We start from the raw sequence: 19,438 nt of genomic DNA on the forward strand, positions 1-19,438 counted from the left end.
TGTATTCTTTCATCAACAGTATCTGCCCCAACTGTCATCCTTATCTTTTGCCGAAAACTTCTAATATATATGCTTTACCACAAAAACTAGATCTACACACCCTAACCTTTCCTAAATCAACATGGTTACTCCCTCATCTTCTCTTGATCCTCTAAATTAACACCTTAGTTAATGCCTTTCCAGTTACACTCAACATATTGATCCCTTTAAAACTACTGCATTCATATTTGTCCCCTTTTCTTTTTTAAAGAGCACTCCTCCAGTCCTTCAGCCACATTCACCTCACTTAGGCACACATTAAACAACTTAGCCAAGCCACTATAATTGTTCTTCTTTTTTGTCACATGACACCAATCCAGCCCAGATGCTTTACCAGCTTTTTATGACTTGCATTGCTCTTTGTACCTTATCTTTTCCTACAGCTGTCATTTCTTTCTCCCACCTGTCATTTTTTTTAGCTCCTCCCACTGTGCCACAATCAATCCATCAGTCCATATTCAGTAGTTCTCTGATATACTCTACTCATCTCCTCCTTACTGCCTTCCCTTCTTTAACATCTGTCCATCAACACCCTTTACCTTTTCCTGTCTACATAGCTGACCCCCATCAGTTCCTTTATGCCTTTCTAATATATATATTTTAACTCGCCACATTTTACATCAACAAATCTATGGAAGGATTTGGATGTAACAGACTAGATTGATAGCATGTATTGGTCAGGCAAATATAAGAGAAATGTTCACATCCAATGAAAATAAAGTTCAAGTCAAAGATCCTAACAAAAGAGGAATGAGCAAATGCACAAAAAATATAGAGGAAGCAGAAGCCAAAAATTATAGGACTGGAAAAAATATATATATATATATATATATATATATAATATATATATATATATATATATATATATATATATATATATATATATATATATATATACAGTGCTCGACAGGGAAGTACAAACAGTTAGCGAGAATGAGTGATGAGGAGAATGAATGAGTCATAAATCAATAAACAAAAGCTCACTTAGTACCTCTAATACTTTGATGGGTGGCCCTTACGTGCAATGATCTCACGAAGGTGGTTTGGAATGGAAGTAGCGTACTTGGCAAGATGTGCAGGGGTTATACTAGCCCAGAATTGGCGAATGGCTGCCTCGAGTTTGGGCACAAAGCTTGTATCTTTACCCTGCAGGCCTTGTTTAATGTGGTTCTACAGGTTTTCTATTGGGTTTATGTCAGGACTATTGCCTGGCCAGTCTGCTATGTAAGGTATATGACAGTCTAGCTACTGAGTAACACCACGAGCAGTGTGGGCTGGGGCATGATCTTGTTGAAAGATGTTAGCACCTGAGCTATTGAAAGAATCCTCCAGGTGGTCATTTAAGAGTTCATAATAAACATATTGGTTCACTTTTACATTTTTCGGTAGTACAACAAGTCCCAAGTCCTCTTCCACTAAAACTATTGCAGAAGATTAAAGTGGCATTCTATTATATAAATAAAGAGATGATGAAAATACTCATTGAAACCCTAATACATCCAAGACAGGAATATGCGTCAGTAGTCTGGTCCCCACACAGAGTGAAAGATGTAAGCAAGATTAAGAAAATACAAAGGGCAACAACCAAACTGGTCCCCAGCCTGGCAGATAAACCATATAAAGAAAGACTAAAAGAAAATACAAAGGGCAACAACCAAACTGGTCCCCAGGCTGGCAGATAAACCATATAAAGAAAGACTAAAAGAAAATACAAAGGGCAACAACCAAACTGGTCCCCAGCTTGGCAGATAAACCATATAAAGAAAGACTAAAAGAAAATACAAAGGGCAACAACCAAACTGGTCCCCAGCCTGGCAGATAAACCATATGAAGAAAGACTAAAAGAAAATACAAAGGGTAACAACCAAACTGGTCCCCAGCCTGGCAGACAAACCATATAAAGAAAGACTAAAGAAAATACTAAAAGACTAAAAGAAAATACAAAGGGCAACAACCAAACTGGTCCCCAGCCTGGCAGATAAACCATATAAAGAAAGACTAAAAGTACTGGGTCTGCCAATTTTGAAAGGTGGAGGAGAAAGAGGTGACACTATTACAGTGTTCAGGTCACTAAAGGGGATAGATTGCATTGATAGAAGAGATCTCTTGATTAAAGATGGGAGGGCTTTAAGAGGTCATGGAAGTAAATTAAGAAAGACCACATTTGGGAAGGATGTGAAGAAATACAGTTTTCCATATAAACGTAAATGTGGAATAGCTTAGGTGATATAGCCCAAGCTCAAACAATACAGGAGTTCAAATCTAAATATGATAATTGGAAATCAAAGATATAGATTAAGTTGGAACCATACATGAATTTGAGTCTAGGTTTGTTAGAAAATTAGAGAATAGGAGACAGGACCCAATGAATGTTGCTCCTTTCCTGTATACTACAATGAGGTAAATACATCTCCTTACCTCTTTATCTTCCTCACCTTATGTTTTGATTCACTCTTCTTGTACTTCCCAAATGCTTTCCTAGTTTTACCTTGCAACCAATCCTCATTAATTTGCTTCTTTTCTTGTACTACTGCCTTTAACTCTTCATTGTACCATTTACTACCTTTCCTTCTGTTCCCTCGTGTTTTTCCCATCCTTATACAGATTGACCTCTCGTTAATGGATATTAATTAGCTGTGTTTGCGGTGTTTTCCCTGTGTTTTTGGTGCTGTTTAGTGCTGTGCAATCATTATGCCACCCAAAAACCACTCCAAATCAACGGGTTATTCACATCAACGTACACCATTACCCCCCTTTTAGTCCGTTAATGAGAGGTCAATCTGTACCATCTTTGTGCATTTTGTCACTTCCTCCTTCAATTATACCCATTTTTCTTCTACTCATCCTGTATCTCTCACCACCCCCCACACTTCTTTCAGCTTCTCCTGGTAGTCTTTCTCCTTTTCCTCCTCATCCAATTTGCTTACTCTCAGCACTTCTCCACCTCCCTTTCCCTGTTCCTCCACTCTCAACCACTCTCTCTGTACCAAAAAATTATTTGACATTCCCCCCACTCTTTCCCCTGAAAACATGAACATCCAGAACTCTTCCATTCCTAATTTTGGTACCACTACATTAATGAATGCCTTATCCTTCATACTTTCCCATGTGTACTTTTTGAACATCATCAACTCCCTCTCTTGACAAATGAACATTATCTCTCAAGATTATATATTACCTGGCACCCCAAACTTCCTTGCTCCATCTTTCGGCTCATCACAAACTGTACCATTAAGATCCCCCAACACCACTACATTTACATTCGTCTGAAAACCATCTACACATTCATTTAATTTTATCCAAAAAGCTTTATTTTTCTCACTACCAGGACACAAATACAGTAGGTAATAGTGCAGTTTTTATTGCTGGAGAAAACTGTGTGAGATGCCAGAAATCATTGGTGGCTCCTGTTAGTCACTAAAACTTGAAGCATTACACTGAAGTTTTTGACCCTTCACTCCTTCACATTTCATATTGAGATGAACGAATCCCTAAATTGCAGGTGGATTGAAGGATGACAAGGACATTCATGACAGACACGTCATGTGGCTGAAACAATGCCATGGTGAGTGTTTACCTAATATTGTTTGCCTAATTTTCTAGTTATTGCATACATTTTGAATTCACTGGTGGTTTTAACTTGGGCTTTATCCTCTTCTAAGTTATTCCAGAAGAGGTGCATCTACAGATTTCTTGACAACTCCTCAGACATGGTCTTTAATCTGTTCCCATGACTGTGACACCTCCCATCCTGAAACTAAAATATTTGTCCATTTTATCTATTCCCCTTGATAACTGGTGTTATACCCTATGGTAATTGACAACTGACTGAACTCAGGGCATACAGAAGTAATTCCCAGGTGAAACCGCCCAGTTTAGAGTTTAATGTAAAGTAATTGTATGCAAGATCAAATAATATACTAGAAGATCAAATATATTTGGTTACTACAAAAGGTCTATGAAACTTAGAAAACAGTATAATAATTTATTATGATTGAAGATATGCCATTAAACAATGATATGTAAGAAAGGAAATAAGGAAGAAAAGCAAGCTGATTTACAGCTAAGCAAGTGAAATCCTTTTACAGCAATATAATGATTTGGCATTTAGATATATTTTAAATCTAGTTTTGTGAACTCTACAGTATATACAAATGGAACAATACTCAAGTTATACAGGTGTACTACCAGCCCTCAGGACCTGTCAGTCCCACTAGACCTTTCTCCATTCTAGACTTTCGTTTCATCATATACAAATTTGAACAATTAACAATCCAAAATGCAATTTACATATTTAGTCAATATTAATATAATTTAAGTACTTAGGTTTCATATAAGTTGCTATCTTGACATACAATGATGCTATAATTACAATAATACTGAAATAGCATGAATCAACAAAAGAAAATGGAATTGGGGTTGGTATTTCAAGGCCAAACCATACAATTCCATAACACCTGAACATTGATCACATCACCACTTTCTCTAAATTTTTTTCAGTAATGGTAGGTCTAGTGCTTCTAATCATATTACATCTGTCAACACTGGAACAGAGAAGAGAAAGAGGTGATTTGTTGATGCAAAGGGGAGATTGTATGAAGGAGTGATTGTACCAACAGCACTGTATGGGCCAGAAACATGGAACATAAGAGAGGAAGAGAAGAGGAGTTTGAGACGAGGTGCCTGAGAAGTATGGTACGGGTTACTAAGTTGGATAGAGTGAGAAACGAGGAGGTGAGCAGAGTGGAGATGGAAAGGGAATTGGGAGATAGGGTTGATGAAAGAGTATTGGGATGGTTTGGACACATGGAGAGAATGAGTGATGATTAGTAAAAGAGGTGTGGAAGGAGTGAACATGAGGCGGCAACCAAAGATGTGTAGGGATGGGATAAAAGGACCATAGAGAAAGAGGGGAATGTCTGTTGAGGAAGGACAGGAGAAGATAGGGGTGAGTATAGAAAGGTTATGTATGTATGATGCTGTGATGCATGGAAGGGTGTGGGTAGGGGATGGGAGGGGTGAGGGAGTATGTGTGAATGATATTTTGATGCATCCCAATGAAATTTCTCCCTGTCTTCTCTTTTTCTGCATGAAGGAATGGAGATGGGGGGGGGGGGGGCTGCCAATTAAATGAAGCGGCCTTTTAGTGGATGTGCTGTGTCTTGCTACATTGCCTCTGACCCAAGGCGGTGTGTGAGATGCAGGGATGACTCGTCACCCAGGAGGAGCCAAGATAAGAGGGAGCGAGGGAGGGGGTTGAATGGGAGTGGAGTACGTGGGGATGGAATGGGTGGGAGTGGATTTTATGCCTTTGTATTTGGCTACCTCCCTTGTCAGGGGGAAAAAGCTGTTGGTATATTTACGTATATCTAAAACATAGAATTTTGACCATAATCCATATGAAGTATGTCATGGCATACAAGACATCATACATAAATATTACATGACATACATACATATACCAAAGGCTTTTTTCCCCTTATAAGGAAGGAAGCCAGCCAACATTACATGACACACTATAGAATCATGAAAGGCATGGAAGTCCTTGACAGAGAAGACTTATTAAAGTGAGATAAAAGAAAAACAAGGGGACATGAAAAGAAACTCAAAAAGGATAGTTATAGAAGAAATCTGAAAAAAAAAAGTGTGCCACACAGTGGTGGATGTCTGGAACAAATTGAATTCAACAATAGTGTGTGCAAACACCATACAAGAATTTAAGAACAAACTAGATGTTGCAAGATACAAAGACGGGTCACTATGAGCATAGCTCCCCTTCCCGTATAATACAATAATATAAGCTGCCCACCTTCAGACATTATCAACACGTGTTTTTCTCCAAAGGTGGGCTGACATTCAGGCTCTGGGCTGGGCCCAAGATGTTTTTCAGTCAGTTTCAGTGATATTTCTACTACCTTTTCTCATAAGGATATTTGATATGCAGTGGCTACTTTTTTCTTCCCAATATAAGCTAGTGACATAGAAACTGTCTCATACAAATACATCGCAGACAACAGTCCAAAATTTCTTTCCAGAGAGATCTATAGGAAGGCCTAAGGTTGTGTTTACACTGGTTGAGTTTGGGCCAATTCTCCTGAACTGTTATGAATTTTTTTTAGTTGAAACTACTTCGGTTACAATCTATTGTTCTTCCAGTGTTCAGATGTCGAATTACCCATTGTGTCATATTATATTGAGACACTGAATGGTGAATTGAAAGGAGGTCAACATTTATGAGTGTTAGACACATTGTTGAAGTGTTCTTTGGTAATTTAAGAAAGATTCAAGCAAAGTCTTCCTCTAGATATTCAAATTCACAGCATTTGGCGAGAATCGGCCCAGTCTCTCTCAGTGTAAATGTGGCCTAAGGATTAATGCCAGTCGCTGTGAGGCCGTAGCTTTCCAGTCATTGAAACTTGAGGCAACAGTTATTATTGTTTGACCTATGGTCTTTATAGAGGGTGTTACCAAGTAAAATTTGTGAAAGCCATCATTTACCCACACAGTTTTGTCAGACTGCTTAAATTGAGGTTAGGGTGGGTAATTTCTTGTATATTTTGAACTGATTAAACCCTTGTTTAGGTGCAGCAAAGATAGCTTGATAGCATGATATTACACTTTTGTGGATGCACACCAACAAACAAACGAAGCTGAAGAAATATATTTGTATATATTACTTAATTTACTGTATAGTCTGTATGCTTCAAGGAGTCCATTCAACCTTAGCATATGTCTTTCTCTCTCTCTTACTTCTCATCTGTGTACTCTATGAAATTGTTTTTATTATATTCTGTATATAGTAAAGGAAACTAGTACAATGAGTGTAAAAGGGGCTTTGGGGAAGAGGGGAATGTCTGTGGAGGAAGGAAGGGAGAGGATGGAATTAGGGGTAAATGGAGAAGGGTTGTATATGGATGAGGTTGTGGTGCACGAGGTGGAATGGGGGTTGAGGTAGTATGTGTGAGAAAAATTTGACGCAGCCCGAAGGGATTTCTCCCCGTCTTCTCCTTTTCTGCATAAAGGGACGGAGAGGGTGGGTCGCTGATTTAATGAAGCGCCCTTATTGTGGGTGTGCTGTGTCTTGTGACACTGCTTCTGACCCAGGGCAGTGGGTGAGATGCAGGTATGACCCATCATCCTGGAGGTGCCAAGATGAGAGAGAGGGTGGAGGGGAGTGGAGTGTATTAGAGATGGAATGGGTGGGAATTGGTTTTTATGCCTTTTTTTTTTTTTTTACATACATATACCAAGGCTTTTTCCCCCTTACAAGGGAGGTAGCCAAAAAGGAAAAGGTATAAAATCATTCCCACCCATTCCATCCCTGAATACACTCCACACCCCTCCACCCTCCCTCCTTGTAAGGGGAAAAAGACTTTGGTATATGTATGTACAATGAGTATCATATTTTAGGATCACAACAACGATTACAACATGGGATGAAAAGTGCTGCCATGTGTCAGAGAATTTATTTAGATAATTGTCTTAATCCTAAAAAGTGATACACATTGTATTATACAGCTTCCTTTACTATATACAGAATTAAAAAAAAAATATTCAGATAGAACATATTGTACTTACGTATACTAAGGACTTTTCCCCCCTTAACCAGGGAAAAAGCCAAAGTCAAAAAGCATAATTCAATTCCCACCCATTTCATTCCCATCCACCTCACCTCCCTCCTTCTCATCCTTGTTCCTTCTGGATGATAGGTCATCCCTGCATCTCGCCCATTGCCCTGGGTCAGAAGCAGCAAGATACAGCACATCCATAGGAAGGCCACTTCGTTTAATTGGTGACCCCCCTCTCTGTCCCCTCATGCAGAAACATTGAAGATGGGGAGAAGTCCTTTAGTGCTGCATCAAAATATCAATCACACATAACTACTCCATAACCCCCCCCCTCCCCCACATAGAACATAGATGGGAAATAAGAGAGAGAGAGAGAGAGGCATGTATTAAGGTTGATTTTGTAGAATGGCTTGTAGTAAATCATGATGTATGCTACACATTAGAATGCATGTAGAATGTTTTTTGTAGTAAATATAGCTTCATGGACAACTGTTACTATAGAAGAGAGAACCAAAACAAGAAATGTTTTCTGTGACAAGTGAAGGTAAAAGAATTACCATATTTGTAGTCATAGATAAGTTAACATAAACAATATTTTCAGTCATAGTAGCAGAAGTGACTCAACCCTCCCTTGGTGTCGGATATGAACTTGGTCGAGGAGTGGAAATGAAAAAGAAGATCCTTTGTATGTATCGTCCACAACCAGACAAAAGTAAGATATTTTTACATCACTTGTTGTGTGTGAAAAGTTTTATAGGGAGATACAAGTACAAGATTGGAGTCAGGAAGTGGGTTTTGCTTCTGATTACCATTTAGTGTCAGGGTTAAGACACTGTACAAATGAAGAAAATTAATTGTATTTTTAGGGTTCACAGAGGTCCCTAAATGTTATGGTTTTGTGTGTGTGTTCCTAGTGTTGAACAGGAAACATGTGTATATTTATGTAATTATTAATTCAGAAGGATTATGTGCCTTTTAACTTGGCTACTTCCCATATAAGGGGGGAAAACCTTTGATAATATAGATTTTTTTTTTTTTTTTTTCATTATTATTTATTTATTTTTTTTATTTATTTATTTTTTTTTATAGGAATAAGTAGGTGAAGACGGCAGTGTATAGTATGATGCTGGAGTTGTTTATTTACTAGTTGTTGAAAATACAGTTGTTACTCTGTTCCATTAGACATTTGTCTGTAATGTTGCCGCACACATTTCAGCCTCTTAACCCATTCAACTCCGATGACAAGATGTCTTGTCATTTGGTCAAATAAAACAAAAAATCATAAAACACCAAAATGTTTGATCAAACACCAGAAAAATATGACGTCAATCCTCGCTTCGCTCGCAGCGAAGCGAGGACTGACGTCATATTTTTCTGGTGTTTGATCAAACATTTTGGTGTTTTATGATTTTTTGTTTTATTTGACCAAATGACAAGACATCTTGTCATCGCAGTTGAATGGGTTAAGTTGCTTTGATCATAACCACACTATGGTGCCTTATACTGTAGAGATGATTCCAGGGATAAACCCTATCAATTATCTTAAATCTAAAAGGTCAAAATCAGGGTCACAGTTATGTAAAATGTACTTTTCCTTCAAGGCTCCAATATGTCAAAAGTTGTGCCTATTACATAAAGCTGACCGACGTTTATGATAGTAGCTCCGGATTGATAAAGTATAGCTTCTCTTGCATTTTCTGACATTTTCACATACCATGTAGCATATAATGGAGAAAAGTGGGAGATAAACCAGTTGTTGTTTGCTGATGACACTATGCTTGTAGCAGGATCAGAGGAGGGATTGAGGAAGTTAGTGACAGAATTTGGGAAGATGTGCGAAAGAAGGAAGTTGAAGATAAGTTTGGTTAAAAGTAAGGTAATGAGATGTTCAAGGGGAGAAAGTGGCAGCAGACTGGAAGTGAGTGTTAAGGGAGACTGGAGGAAATGGATAGTTTTAGATACTTGGGTGCAAATGTGGCGGGAAATGGAGGAGTGGAGGTAGAATGTAGATTGCGAGAAGTGAGTAAATGCCTTTGGGGATTAAAAAGTGTAATGAGAAATAAACACTTGGTAATGAATGCTAAGAGAAGATTGTATGAAGGAGAGATTGTACCAACAGCACTCTATGTGGCAGAAACATGGAACATAGGAGGAGTTTGAATGTGTTTGAGATGAGGTGCCTGAGAAGTATGATAGGGGATTACTAGAGTGAGAAATGAGGAGGTGAGGAGGAGAACAGGGGTGGAAAGGGAGTTGGGAGATAGGGTTAATGAAAGTGTATTGGGATGGTTTGGACACATGGAAAGAGTGAGTGAAGAAAGACTAGTAAAAGAGGTGTGGAAGGAGTGAACTTGAGGGGTCAACCTAGGATGAGATGGATGAATGGGGTGAAAGGGGCATTGGGAAAGAGGGGAAAGTCTGTTGAGGAAGGATGGGAGAGGATGGAAGATAGGGGTGAATGGAGAATGGTTGTGTATGATTGATGCTGTGGTGCATGAGGGGGAGTGGGTGGGGGATGGGGGAGTATGTGTGAGAAATAAATTGATGCAGCCCTAGGGGATTTTTTCCAATCTTCTTCTTTTCTGCATGAGGGTACAGAGACGGGGTCACCGATTTAATGATGCAACAATTCTGTGGATTTGCTTTGTCTTGTGACACTGATTCTGACCCAGGGCAGTGAGCAAGATACAGGGATGACCTGTCATCCAGGAGATGCCAAGATAAGAGGGAGGAAAGAGGATGGATGGGAGTGGAGTATGTTAGGTATGGAATGGGTGGTAGTGGTTTATATGCCTTTGTCTTTTGGGTACCTCCCATGTAAGGGGGAAAAAAGCCTTTGATATTTGTATGTATGTGTGTATATATATATATATATATATATATATATATATATATATATATATATATATATATACACACATTATATATATATACACACATGTCGCGCTCCTTGTTTACGACTAAATATGAATATATAGATGGGTAGGTGGTAGCTGGCCAAGATAGTTTAAATCACAAGGAACACGAACAAACTTTATACATATAGTTTTCACTTCACATTTGGTGGTGAATAAGACTAATATTTCTCAAATATGTGACTTTTATTATTGATATATTATTACTTCAGAGTCAAAATAATGATTGTGCTATGTACGGGTGTGCGGATGTGGGAGGCTGGACTTAATTAATAGACACCGACCTTGTATGAATCCTGGTTGCAGTTCCAACTGTAACCTCTGATCGTTGAACGAATCACTTGTACTTAGCTTTAGGCTAGATTGATATATAATAGGTTAGAGCTCTGACAACTTTAACTGAATACTTTTGAGTGTCCGAGCAGACTGAACTTGACTTAGAAGTTGGCTAGGAAGAAAGCTCTTCATGATATAAGCTCCTCCTACAACTAATTTTGATTTGCTAAAAATCTCTCTGTATGGGAGAAATGGCCAATGGGGACACGTGAGAAACATACGCCTCTTCTAAGTTCCCGCCTTCCGTAAACAAGGCTCGCTCAGTTTATACGGGGGTCAGAGGTCAGAGGTCACGAATCCATTACAGAAAGGACGACCTCACGAGACAGAAAGTGTTATGGGCTGATAAGGTACCCAGCGCGCGACGCGATGACGAAAACTAGTATCACTAGGTACCCAGCGCGCGACGCGATGACGAAAACTAGTATCACTAGTATCACTGTCTAGTGGTGATGATGCCGTCGTCAAACCAATCACCACACACATATATGTATGTATATAGCCCAAAAGGATTTCTCCCTGTCCTCTCCTTTTCTGTATGAGGGGACAGAGGCGGAGTTGCCGATTTAATGAAACGGCCTTGCTGTGGATGTGCTGTGTCTTGCGACACTGCTTCTGACCCAGGGCAGTGGGCGAGGTGCAGGATGACCTGTCATCCTGGAGGTGCCAAGATAAGAGGGTGGAGGGGAGGGGAGTATGTTAGGGATGGAATGGGTGGGAATGGTTTTTATGCCTTTGTTTTTTGGCTACCTCCCTTGTAAGGGGGAAAAAAGCCTTTGATATATGTATGTGTATATAGATATATACATAACACTTTTTTTTTTTATTTTTTTTTTTTTATTTCTCTCAATTCTAGAGCTGTCGGCCATGATTGCTGGAGCAAAGGATGGAAACAACTTTTATGTAGAAAATTACAAAGAAGAGAACATTGCAGCAGTACTTGAAACTTTCTTTAAGAACATAAGTCCTCCAACTGTTTCCCGTCTAGATTGGAGTGATTATTATCCGATGTAATGTTTCTGTTACTTCACCCAGTTCAAGAGATAAAGACACAGAAACCCCTGCTAGAACTCTGAATCATTTATTGTGATGAATATAAGAGTAGCAGGATTAGTTTTTTACAATAAATCTAATGTTAAGGCTTTTCAGAACAAAACATGTATGACTGAAAATCACAGTAAAATGAATTCATGTGAAAGTGATGTGTATATGTCCATGTGAAATAAATTTGTATGTTATAATTATTTATTGGTGGGTTTGGATTTCTGTTGCCTTGAGTTTCAGCCTGGAAACCAGTAATGTGTAATTACCTAATTGTACAATAGCTACCTCCCTTGTAAGGGGGAAAAAAGCCTTGGTATATGTATATGTATGTACAATAGTATATGTGAAAAGAGCAGCACTCGTTGGGTCCCATTTGCTATGCTTCAGTTTATCATACCAAGCCTTAAACTCATGGGGTGTGTGTGAGAATGGTGGTGGTGTGTGATATTTACCATTGTCTTGAATCATGTGTTGGACTTTTGATCGACAGCAATTACCCTTCCAGATGAGAGCTCAGAGCTCATGTATGGCTTAATCTATGGGTAACGCTGTGATTTTGCACACATACACTGTTATTCCAACACTTGTGTGTGTGTAAGGTCACAGCATAACCCATAGATCAGTTATATATTAGCTCTGTGGTTTCATCCATGAAGGTAATGGCTGACAATTATTAGTCCAACACGTCCAAGACCTTGGTGAATCACACACACACAGACACACAACTCCTTGCCCACCAGAATTGGAATGCTGACTTGTAGTGCAGTGATGCTGAATATTTTTCATCCCTGGGTGACCTTAACTCAGATCACCAAATTTGATGTTGAGAATGGTACCAGCGTCTATGGAGTTTGAACCTGATTGGCCAAGACAGATTAATCTTATTTGCATGTAAGCTTGGTGATGCTATTGGTACCAAATACAACAAGAATGTATTACACACTACCTTGAAATAATATATAAATTTGTATTGTATCCATAGAAAAACATAACTCATTAGGTTTGACATGATTATAGAATAATACACAAAATAATAATGCATCTTACCAAGCTAAACATGATTCAATAGAATATTAAGGTGTCAACCCAAAACATTTTCAATCTCCTTGTGTGTAACGTCGAAAATGTGACGCTAAATTCTCGTACATAGAATAACTGACGTCTTTTCACCCAAAATAATTATTTTCATTGGAGATTACATATATAAGGTACTAGTATATATAACACTTCCCTCTTCAAAAGGGAAAAAAATTCTTGTAGAGAATTTTTTTCACTTGAGGGAGAATACACTTACAATCTAGATAGGCAATCGGCTATCACATTGTCTCTCCCTCGTACATGACGAACATCTAAATGATACTCCTTCAAAAACAAACTCCACCTGGTTAAGCGGAGGTTCTTATCTTTAAACTTGTTAAGGTACTTCAAGGGATGGTGGTCTGTGAAAACCGTTACCTGGGCACCAACAGGAATATACACAGCAAAATACTTAAGTGCTAAGATAATAGACAATAATTCCTTTTCAATGGTGCTGTACTTTAACTGAGCCATGTTTAATTTCTTACTAAAGTAACTCACAGGGTGCTCTACAGCATTTTTAGTTTGTAACAAAACTGATCCAACTCCAATGTTACTTGCGTCACAATACAGAGAAAATGGCTCTGAGAAATCTGGGGCTTGCAACACAGGAGCAGTACACAAAAGACTCTTAGTTTGAACAAAAGCGGAATTACAAGCCTCAGTCCACTGGAACTTTGTTCTTTTCTTCAACAAATCAGTTAATGGGGCCATTAAAGAAGAGAAATTATAAATGAACATCCTGTAATAAGCTATGGTTCCTATAAAGCTATGAAATTCTCTTTTACTCTTTGGTGTGGTTGAGAATGGCTTCTACTTTAGCATGGGACGGAGCAAACTCTCCTTACCCTATGACATAACCAAGATAATGAATCTTAGTCTTAAAATCACACTTGGTCAAATTAAGCACCAAATTGCCAGACATTAACTTGTCAAAGAGTTAAGTTAGATGACATAAATATTCTTACCAAGTATCACTATAGATGACAACATCATCAAGATAGGTTACACAATCAGGAATGTTCTCTGTAAGATTATTCATCAATTCAGATAGGCCCCACCACAGAACACTTCTTATAACATTAGACATTAGTAAAGCTTTTGATGCTATCCCCCGCCACAACCTAACAAATAAAATATATAACACCAAAAGATGGCTGGCCAATTATCTGGCAGGTAGGAATGCTTATGTGTCATATGATGGCCAATCATCGCACATCAGAAACATTAAGAATGGAGTACCACAGGGCTCTGTTCTATCCCCCATGCTCTTTAATCTATACATGCATGACTTACCCACACCAGACACCTCAGAAATACAATTCTCTTCCTACGCAGACGACATAACAATCACATGCACACATCGTAACACAGACAAAGCTGCAGAAATAATCCAGCCATACCTTGATACACATGGTTCATCACAAACAGACTCAAAATAGCTCCAACCAAATCTACAGCAACACTTCTCACCAACTGGACAAAAGAACACAAATACATACCTCATCTCTACATCAACAACACTCTAATACCACACACAAACACACTGAAAATTCTTGGTGTAACATATGATACATCCATGTCTTTCAAACAACACATCACAAACATAAAAAAACAAATGCACACCTAGACTTAACGCACTTAAGTCAATCACTGGAACAACATTTGGACAAAACAAAGAAACTAATACAACAATATACAAACAATGCATACGCTCAGTGATGAATTATGCGAGTTCTGCATGGGCTCCTAATCTCAGTGAGACACACCACAACACCCTTCAAATCATGCAAAACAAAGCCCTTAAAACAATTACAGGCTGCACAAATACAACACCTATAGACCATTTACACCATGAAACAAAAGTCCTCAAAGTCAAGGACCACCTCGACATGAGAGGCACACAAACACTTGCTGCAGCCACCACAAACACATCACACCCGCTACACTACATAGCAGAACACCCACACACACCAAGAAACATTAAAACAACACCCAAAGACCTGTATCACACACAGATACTCTCTTCTCTTCCTCCACAACCACCAAATACCAGCCTCCGGGAACATATTCATAATCATATCACTCACTGCCCCATTAACACACTGAAAGACAACACACTGCTGCATGCCAGACCCCCTGATATCCACCCTTCTGAATCCTCTCTCCCATGAAAGGACAGAGTCCACCTGGCCAGACTGCGGTGCGGCCACCATGCAGCACTTCTAAGCTTCCAGAAGAGGCTAGATGACCGCATTGTGAACAGCTGCCCAGGATGTAACACTTCACCCCATACCATACAACACATAATGGAAGACTGCATTATACACAATCATGCATGCAAACAACACAACATACACTCTATAAAGGATTTGTGGGAAAACCCAGTTTCGGCTGTGGCATTCCTTGGGGAGATGGGACTGCTCGAACAGACAATCTAGGGAACGACAACAACAACCTTTGGAAGGTGGCAGGGGCATTGGTCATTCCAAAAGGCATTACATTGCACTGATATGTTCTCCCAAGAGCTGTGAAACACAATATGGACTGGACTCGAGTGGTCAGAGGCACCTGCCAATATCCATGTAGCAGATCTAGTTCACTTATGAAAAGTGACCCATCTACTTTATCAATGCACTCTTCGATTCTAGGTAAGGGATACGAGTCTTTCTTGGTAATGGCATTCACACATCAGAAATCGATACAAAACCCCTGAGTACCGTCAGACTTTGGCACTAATATCAATAGAGAACTCCTCTCACTTTATACTGGTTGAATAAAGTTGTGATCCAACATATAGTCAATTTCTTTCTGAATGATAGCTGCTCATTGTGGATTCACATGATATGGGGCTTGCTTGATGGGCTTCACATCTCCCACATCCATGTCATGCAGCGTCAGATTGGTCCTTCCAGGGACATCCCGAAAGATCTCCTGGTATCGGCTCAGCAACTCCAATAGGTCCTCCTGCTGCTCAGCTGAGAGATGGCCCAGCTTGTCCACCAACTAGGACCACACATCTGCATTTGCCTTCCACGTCATCTCGAAGGTGGGAGAGATTGAGTCCTCGTCTTCCTCAGGCACGATAGAGACCGTACACACACTACCACCAGACTCACCCACATCACTTTTGTCCCTCTCCTGGTATGCTTTCAGCATATTCAGGTCACACAATTGTTGCTTCCGTCTCCTATCAGGAGTGGCAGCAATGTAGTGAAGTTCCCCCACTCATTTCGTCACCACATATGGTCCACTGAACTTAGCCCTCAAGGGGTTACCTTGGAAGGGTAGTGATATGAGTACCTTTTCCCCATGTTTAAACTCTTGCACTCTCGCATTCTGGTCATAGTTTTGTTTCATTTGCTCTTGAGCACTCTGTAAGGTTTCTCTAGCCCTCTGCCAACATGAGGTTAACCTACTCCTCATTCCCTCCACTGATTTTATTACTCCTGGAGCACACTTTGTCTCCAAAAGACACTCTTTCAGGACTTTAAGAGGTCCTCTAACACAATGTGTCCAAACCATCTCGGTACTCTTTTACCAACCCTATCTCCCATCTCCTTTTCCACCCACACACTCCTCCTTACCTCCTTGTTTCTCACTCTATCTAACCTTGTACATACATATACCAAGGCTTTTTCCCCCTTACAAGGGAGGTAGCCAAAAAGAAAAAGGGCATAAAATCATTCCCACCCATTCCATCCCTGAATACACTCCCCTCCCCTCCACCCTCCCTCTTATCTTAGCACTTCCTGGATGACGGGTCATCCCTGCACTTTGTCCACTACCCTGGGTCAGAAGCAGTGTCGCAAGATACAGCACATCCACAGCAAGGCCGCTTCATAAAATCAGCGACCCCTCTCCATTCCCCCATGCATAAAAGGAGAAGACGGGGAGAAATCCCCTCGGGCTGTGTCAAATTTTGCTCACACATACTACCACACCCCCCATCCCCCCACCCATTCCACCTCATGCATCACAACTTCATCAATATACAACCATTCTCCATTCACCCCTGTCTTCTGTCCTCTCCCGTCCTTCCTCAACAGACGTTCCCCTCTTCCCCAAAGCCCCCTTCACCCCATCCATCCACCTCATCCTAGGATGTCCCCTCATGTTCACTCCCTCCACATCTGTCTTCCATACCTCTTTTACTAGTCTTTCTTCACTCATTCTTTCCATGTGTCCAAACCATCCTAATATTCTTTCATCAACCCTATCTCCCAGCTCCTTTTCCACCCCTGTTCTCCTCCTCACCTCCTCATTTCTCACTCTTATCTATCCTAGTAAACCCCATCATACTTCTCAGACACCTCATCTCAAACACATTCAAACTCCTCTCTTCTCTTATGTTCCATGTTTCTGCCCCATACAGTGCTGTTGGCACTCAAGGGATTCCTTGGAACGGCAGTAATACGAGTACTTTATCCCCTGCTATACTTCTCAGACATTTAATCTCAAACACAGTCTCTTTTTCTTTTCCTCATGTTCCACATCTCTTCCCCCACACAATCACCCCTAAATACAATCTTGTCTTAGCATTCATTCCCAAATGTCTATTCCTCATTACACTTTTTAATCCCCCAAGTCACATACTTGCTCCTCTCAATCTACAATGTACTTCCACTTTGACTTCTCCCTTTCCTGCCACATGCAACCCCAAATACCGAAAGCTATCCACTTCCTGCAGCCTCTCTTTTAATACTTCCTAATTGCTGCCATCCTCTCCCCATGTACATCTCATCACCTTACTTTTATCCACATTTACCTTTAACTTTCTCTCACACACCCTCCCAAACTGTCACTAACTTCCTTAATCCCCCTTCAGATCCTGCCACAAGCAGAGTCATCAGCAAACAACAACTGGCTCACCTCCCACTTTTCTCCATTTTCTTTAACATCTCCAATCCTTTGCCCATTAACCTCACATTTACCTCCCACACAACCTTATCTATGTACATATTGAACAGCCCTGTCTTTTCCTTTATGTATGGTGGGATGGAGAGGGGGGTCGCCGATTTAATGAAGCGGCCTTGCTGTGGATGTGCTGTGTCTTGCGACACTGCTTCTGACCCAGGGCAATGGACAAGGTGCAGGGATGACCGTCATCCAGGAGATGCTAAGATGAGAGGGAGGGTGGAGGGGTGTGGAGTGTATTCAGGGATGGAATGGGTGGGAATGATTTTATGCCTTTTCCTTTTTGGCTACCTCCCTTGTAAGGGGGAAAAAGCCTTGGTATATGTATGTATGTATGTACCTCAAACCACTTACTCTCTACATTTCTAATTCTAACACAGGCTCTACTATTTGAATAAAAACATTTGAGAACTCGCAACAGACTTGCCCCTATCCCATACATCAGCACCACATCACACAATGGTTTCCAGTGAACCTTGCCATATACATTCTCCAAATTTATAAAAGGCCAATAAACATCCTTACCTTTTGCCAAAAACTTCTTGCATATCTTTCTTACTATGAAATTTTTATCTATAAATTATTTTTCCTTAAACCCACACTGCTCTTCTCCAGTTACTTTTCCCCTCTAAATCCTCTCAATTAACTTGTTAACTCTTTCCCATATGCCTTTCCAACTACTTTTAACAGACTGATGCCTGTAAAGCTATTGTATTCATATTTGTTGCCATTTCTTTTGTATAGTCTATACTTCCTTCAGTCCTCTTGACACATTCTACTACCTTATGCATATGAGCCAATCCACTAAAACAGCTTCTTCCTTCATCAGATAATATTTATATTTTCTACAAATGTTATGTTGCCCTGGCTGTTCAATCTATACATAGATGGGGTGGTGCGAGAGGTGAATGCAAGGGTGGTGGGTCAGGGATTGGAGATGGTTAAAGAAAATGGAGAAAAGTGGGAAATAAGCCAGTTGTTGTTTGCTGACGACACTGCGCTTGTAGCAGGATCAGAGGAGGGATTGAGGAAGTTAGTGACAGTTTGAGAAGGTGTGTGAAAGAAGGAAGCTGAAGATAAATGTGGGCAAAAGTAAGGTGATGAGATGTACAAGGGGAGAGAGTGACAGCAGGCTGGAAGTGAGCATTAAGGGAGAGAGACTGGAGGAAGTGGATAGTTTTAAATACCTGGATGCAAATGTGGCAGGAAAGGGAGGAGTTGGGGTGGAGGTAGAATGTAGATTGAGAGAAGCAAGTAAATGCCTTGGTGGATTAAAAAGTGTAATGAGAAATAGACATCTGGGAATAGATGCTAAGAGGAGGTTATATGTAGGAGTGATTGTACCGACAGTACTGTACGGGGCAGAAACATGGAACATAAGAGGAGTTTGAGGAAGTATGTATGAGAAATAATTTGACGCAACCCAAAGGGATTTCTCCCTGTCTTCTCCTTTTCTGCATGAGGGGACGGAGAGGGGGGTTGCCAAATTAATGAAGCGCCCTTGCTTTGGACGTGCTGTGTCTTGTGACACTGCTTCTGACC

At 40.2% G+C, this 19,438-nt stretch overlaps 2 protein-coding genes across 2 annotated transcripts in view; one reads left to right on the top strand and one right to left on the bottom strand.

The window, feature by feature from the left end:
• LOC143020713 (5-hydroxymethyl-dUMP N-hydrolase-like) overlaps window positions 1–12,106 on the top strand; it is a 53,566-nt gene extending 41,460 nt beyond the window's left edge. The window contains exons 3-5 of the mRNA XM_076177398.1: window positions 3,542–3,604; window positions 8,209–8,319; window positions 11,715–12,106. Coding sequence (XP_076033513.1) covers window positions 3,542–3,604; window positions 8,209–8,319; window positions 11,715–11,872 — 332 coding nt within the window. The 3' untranslated portion in view covers window positions 11,873–12,106. The remainder of the gene's footprint in view (window positions 1–3,541; window positions 3,605–8,208; window positions 8,320–11,714) is intronic.
• LOC143020710 (uncharacterized) overlaps window positions 1–19,438 on the bottom strand; it is a 42,310-nt gene that overhangs the window by 2,491 nt on the left and 20,381 nt on the right. The window lies entirely within an intron of this gene.

Source organism: Oratosquilla oratoria, chromosome 40 (genome assembly GCF_046742065.1).
Source record: "Oratosquilla oratoria isolate Oo_2021 chromosome 40, ASM4674206v1, whole genome shotgun sequence".
NCBI classification, from domain to species: domain Eukaryota; kingdom Metazoa; phylum Arthropoda; class Malacostraca; order Stomatopoda; family Squillidae; genus Oratosquilla; species Oratosquilla oratoria.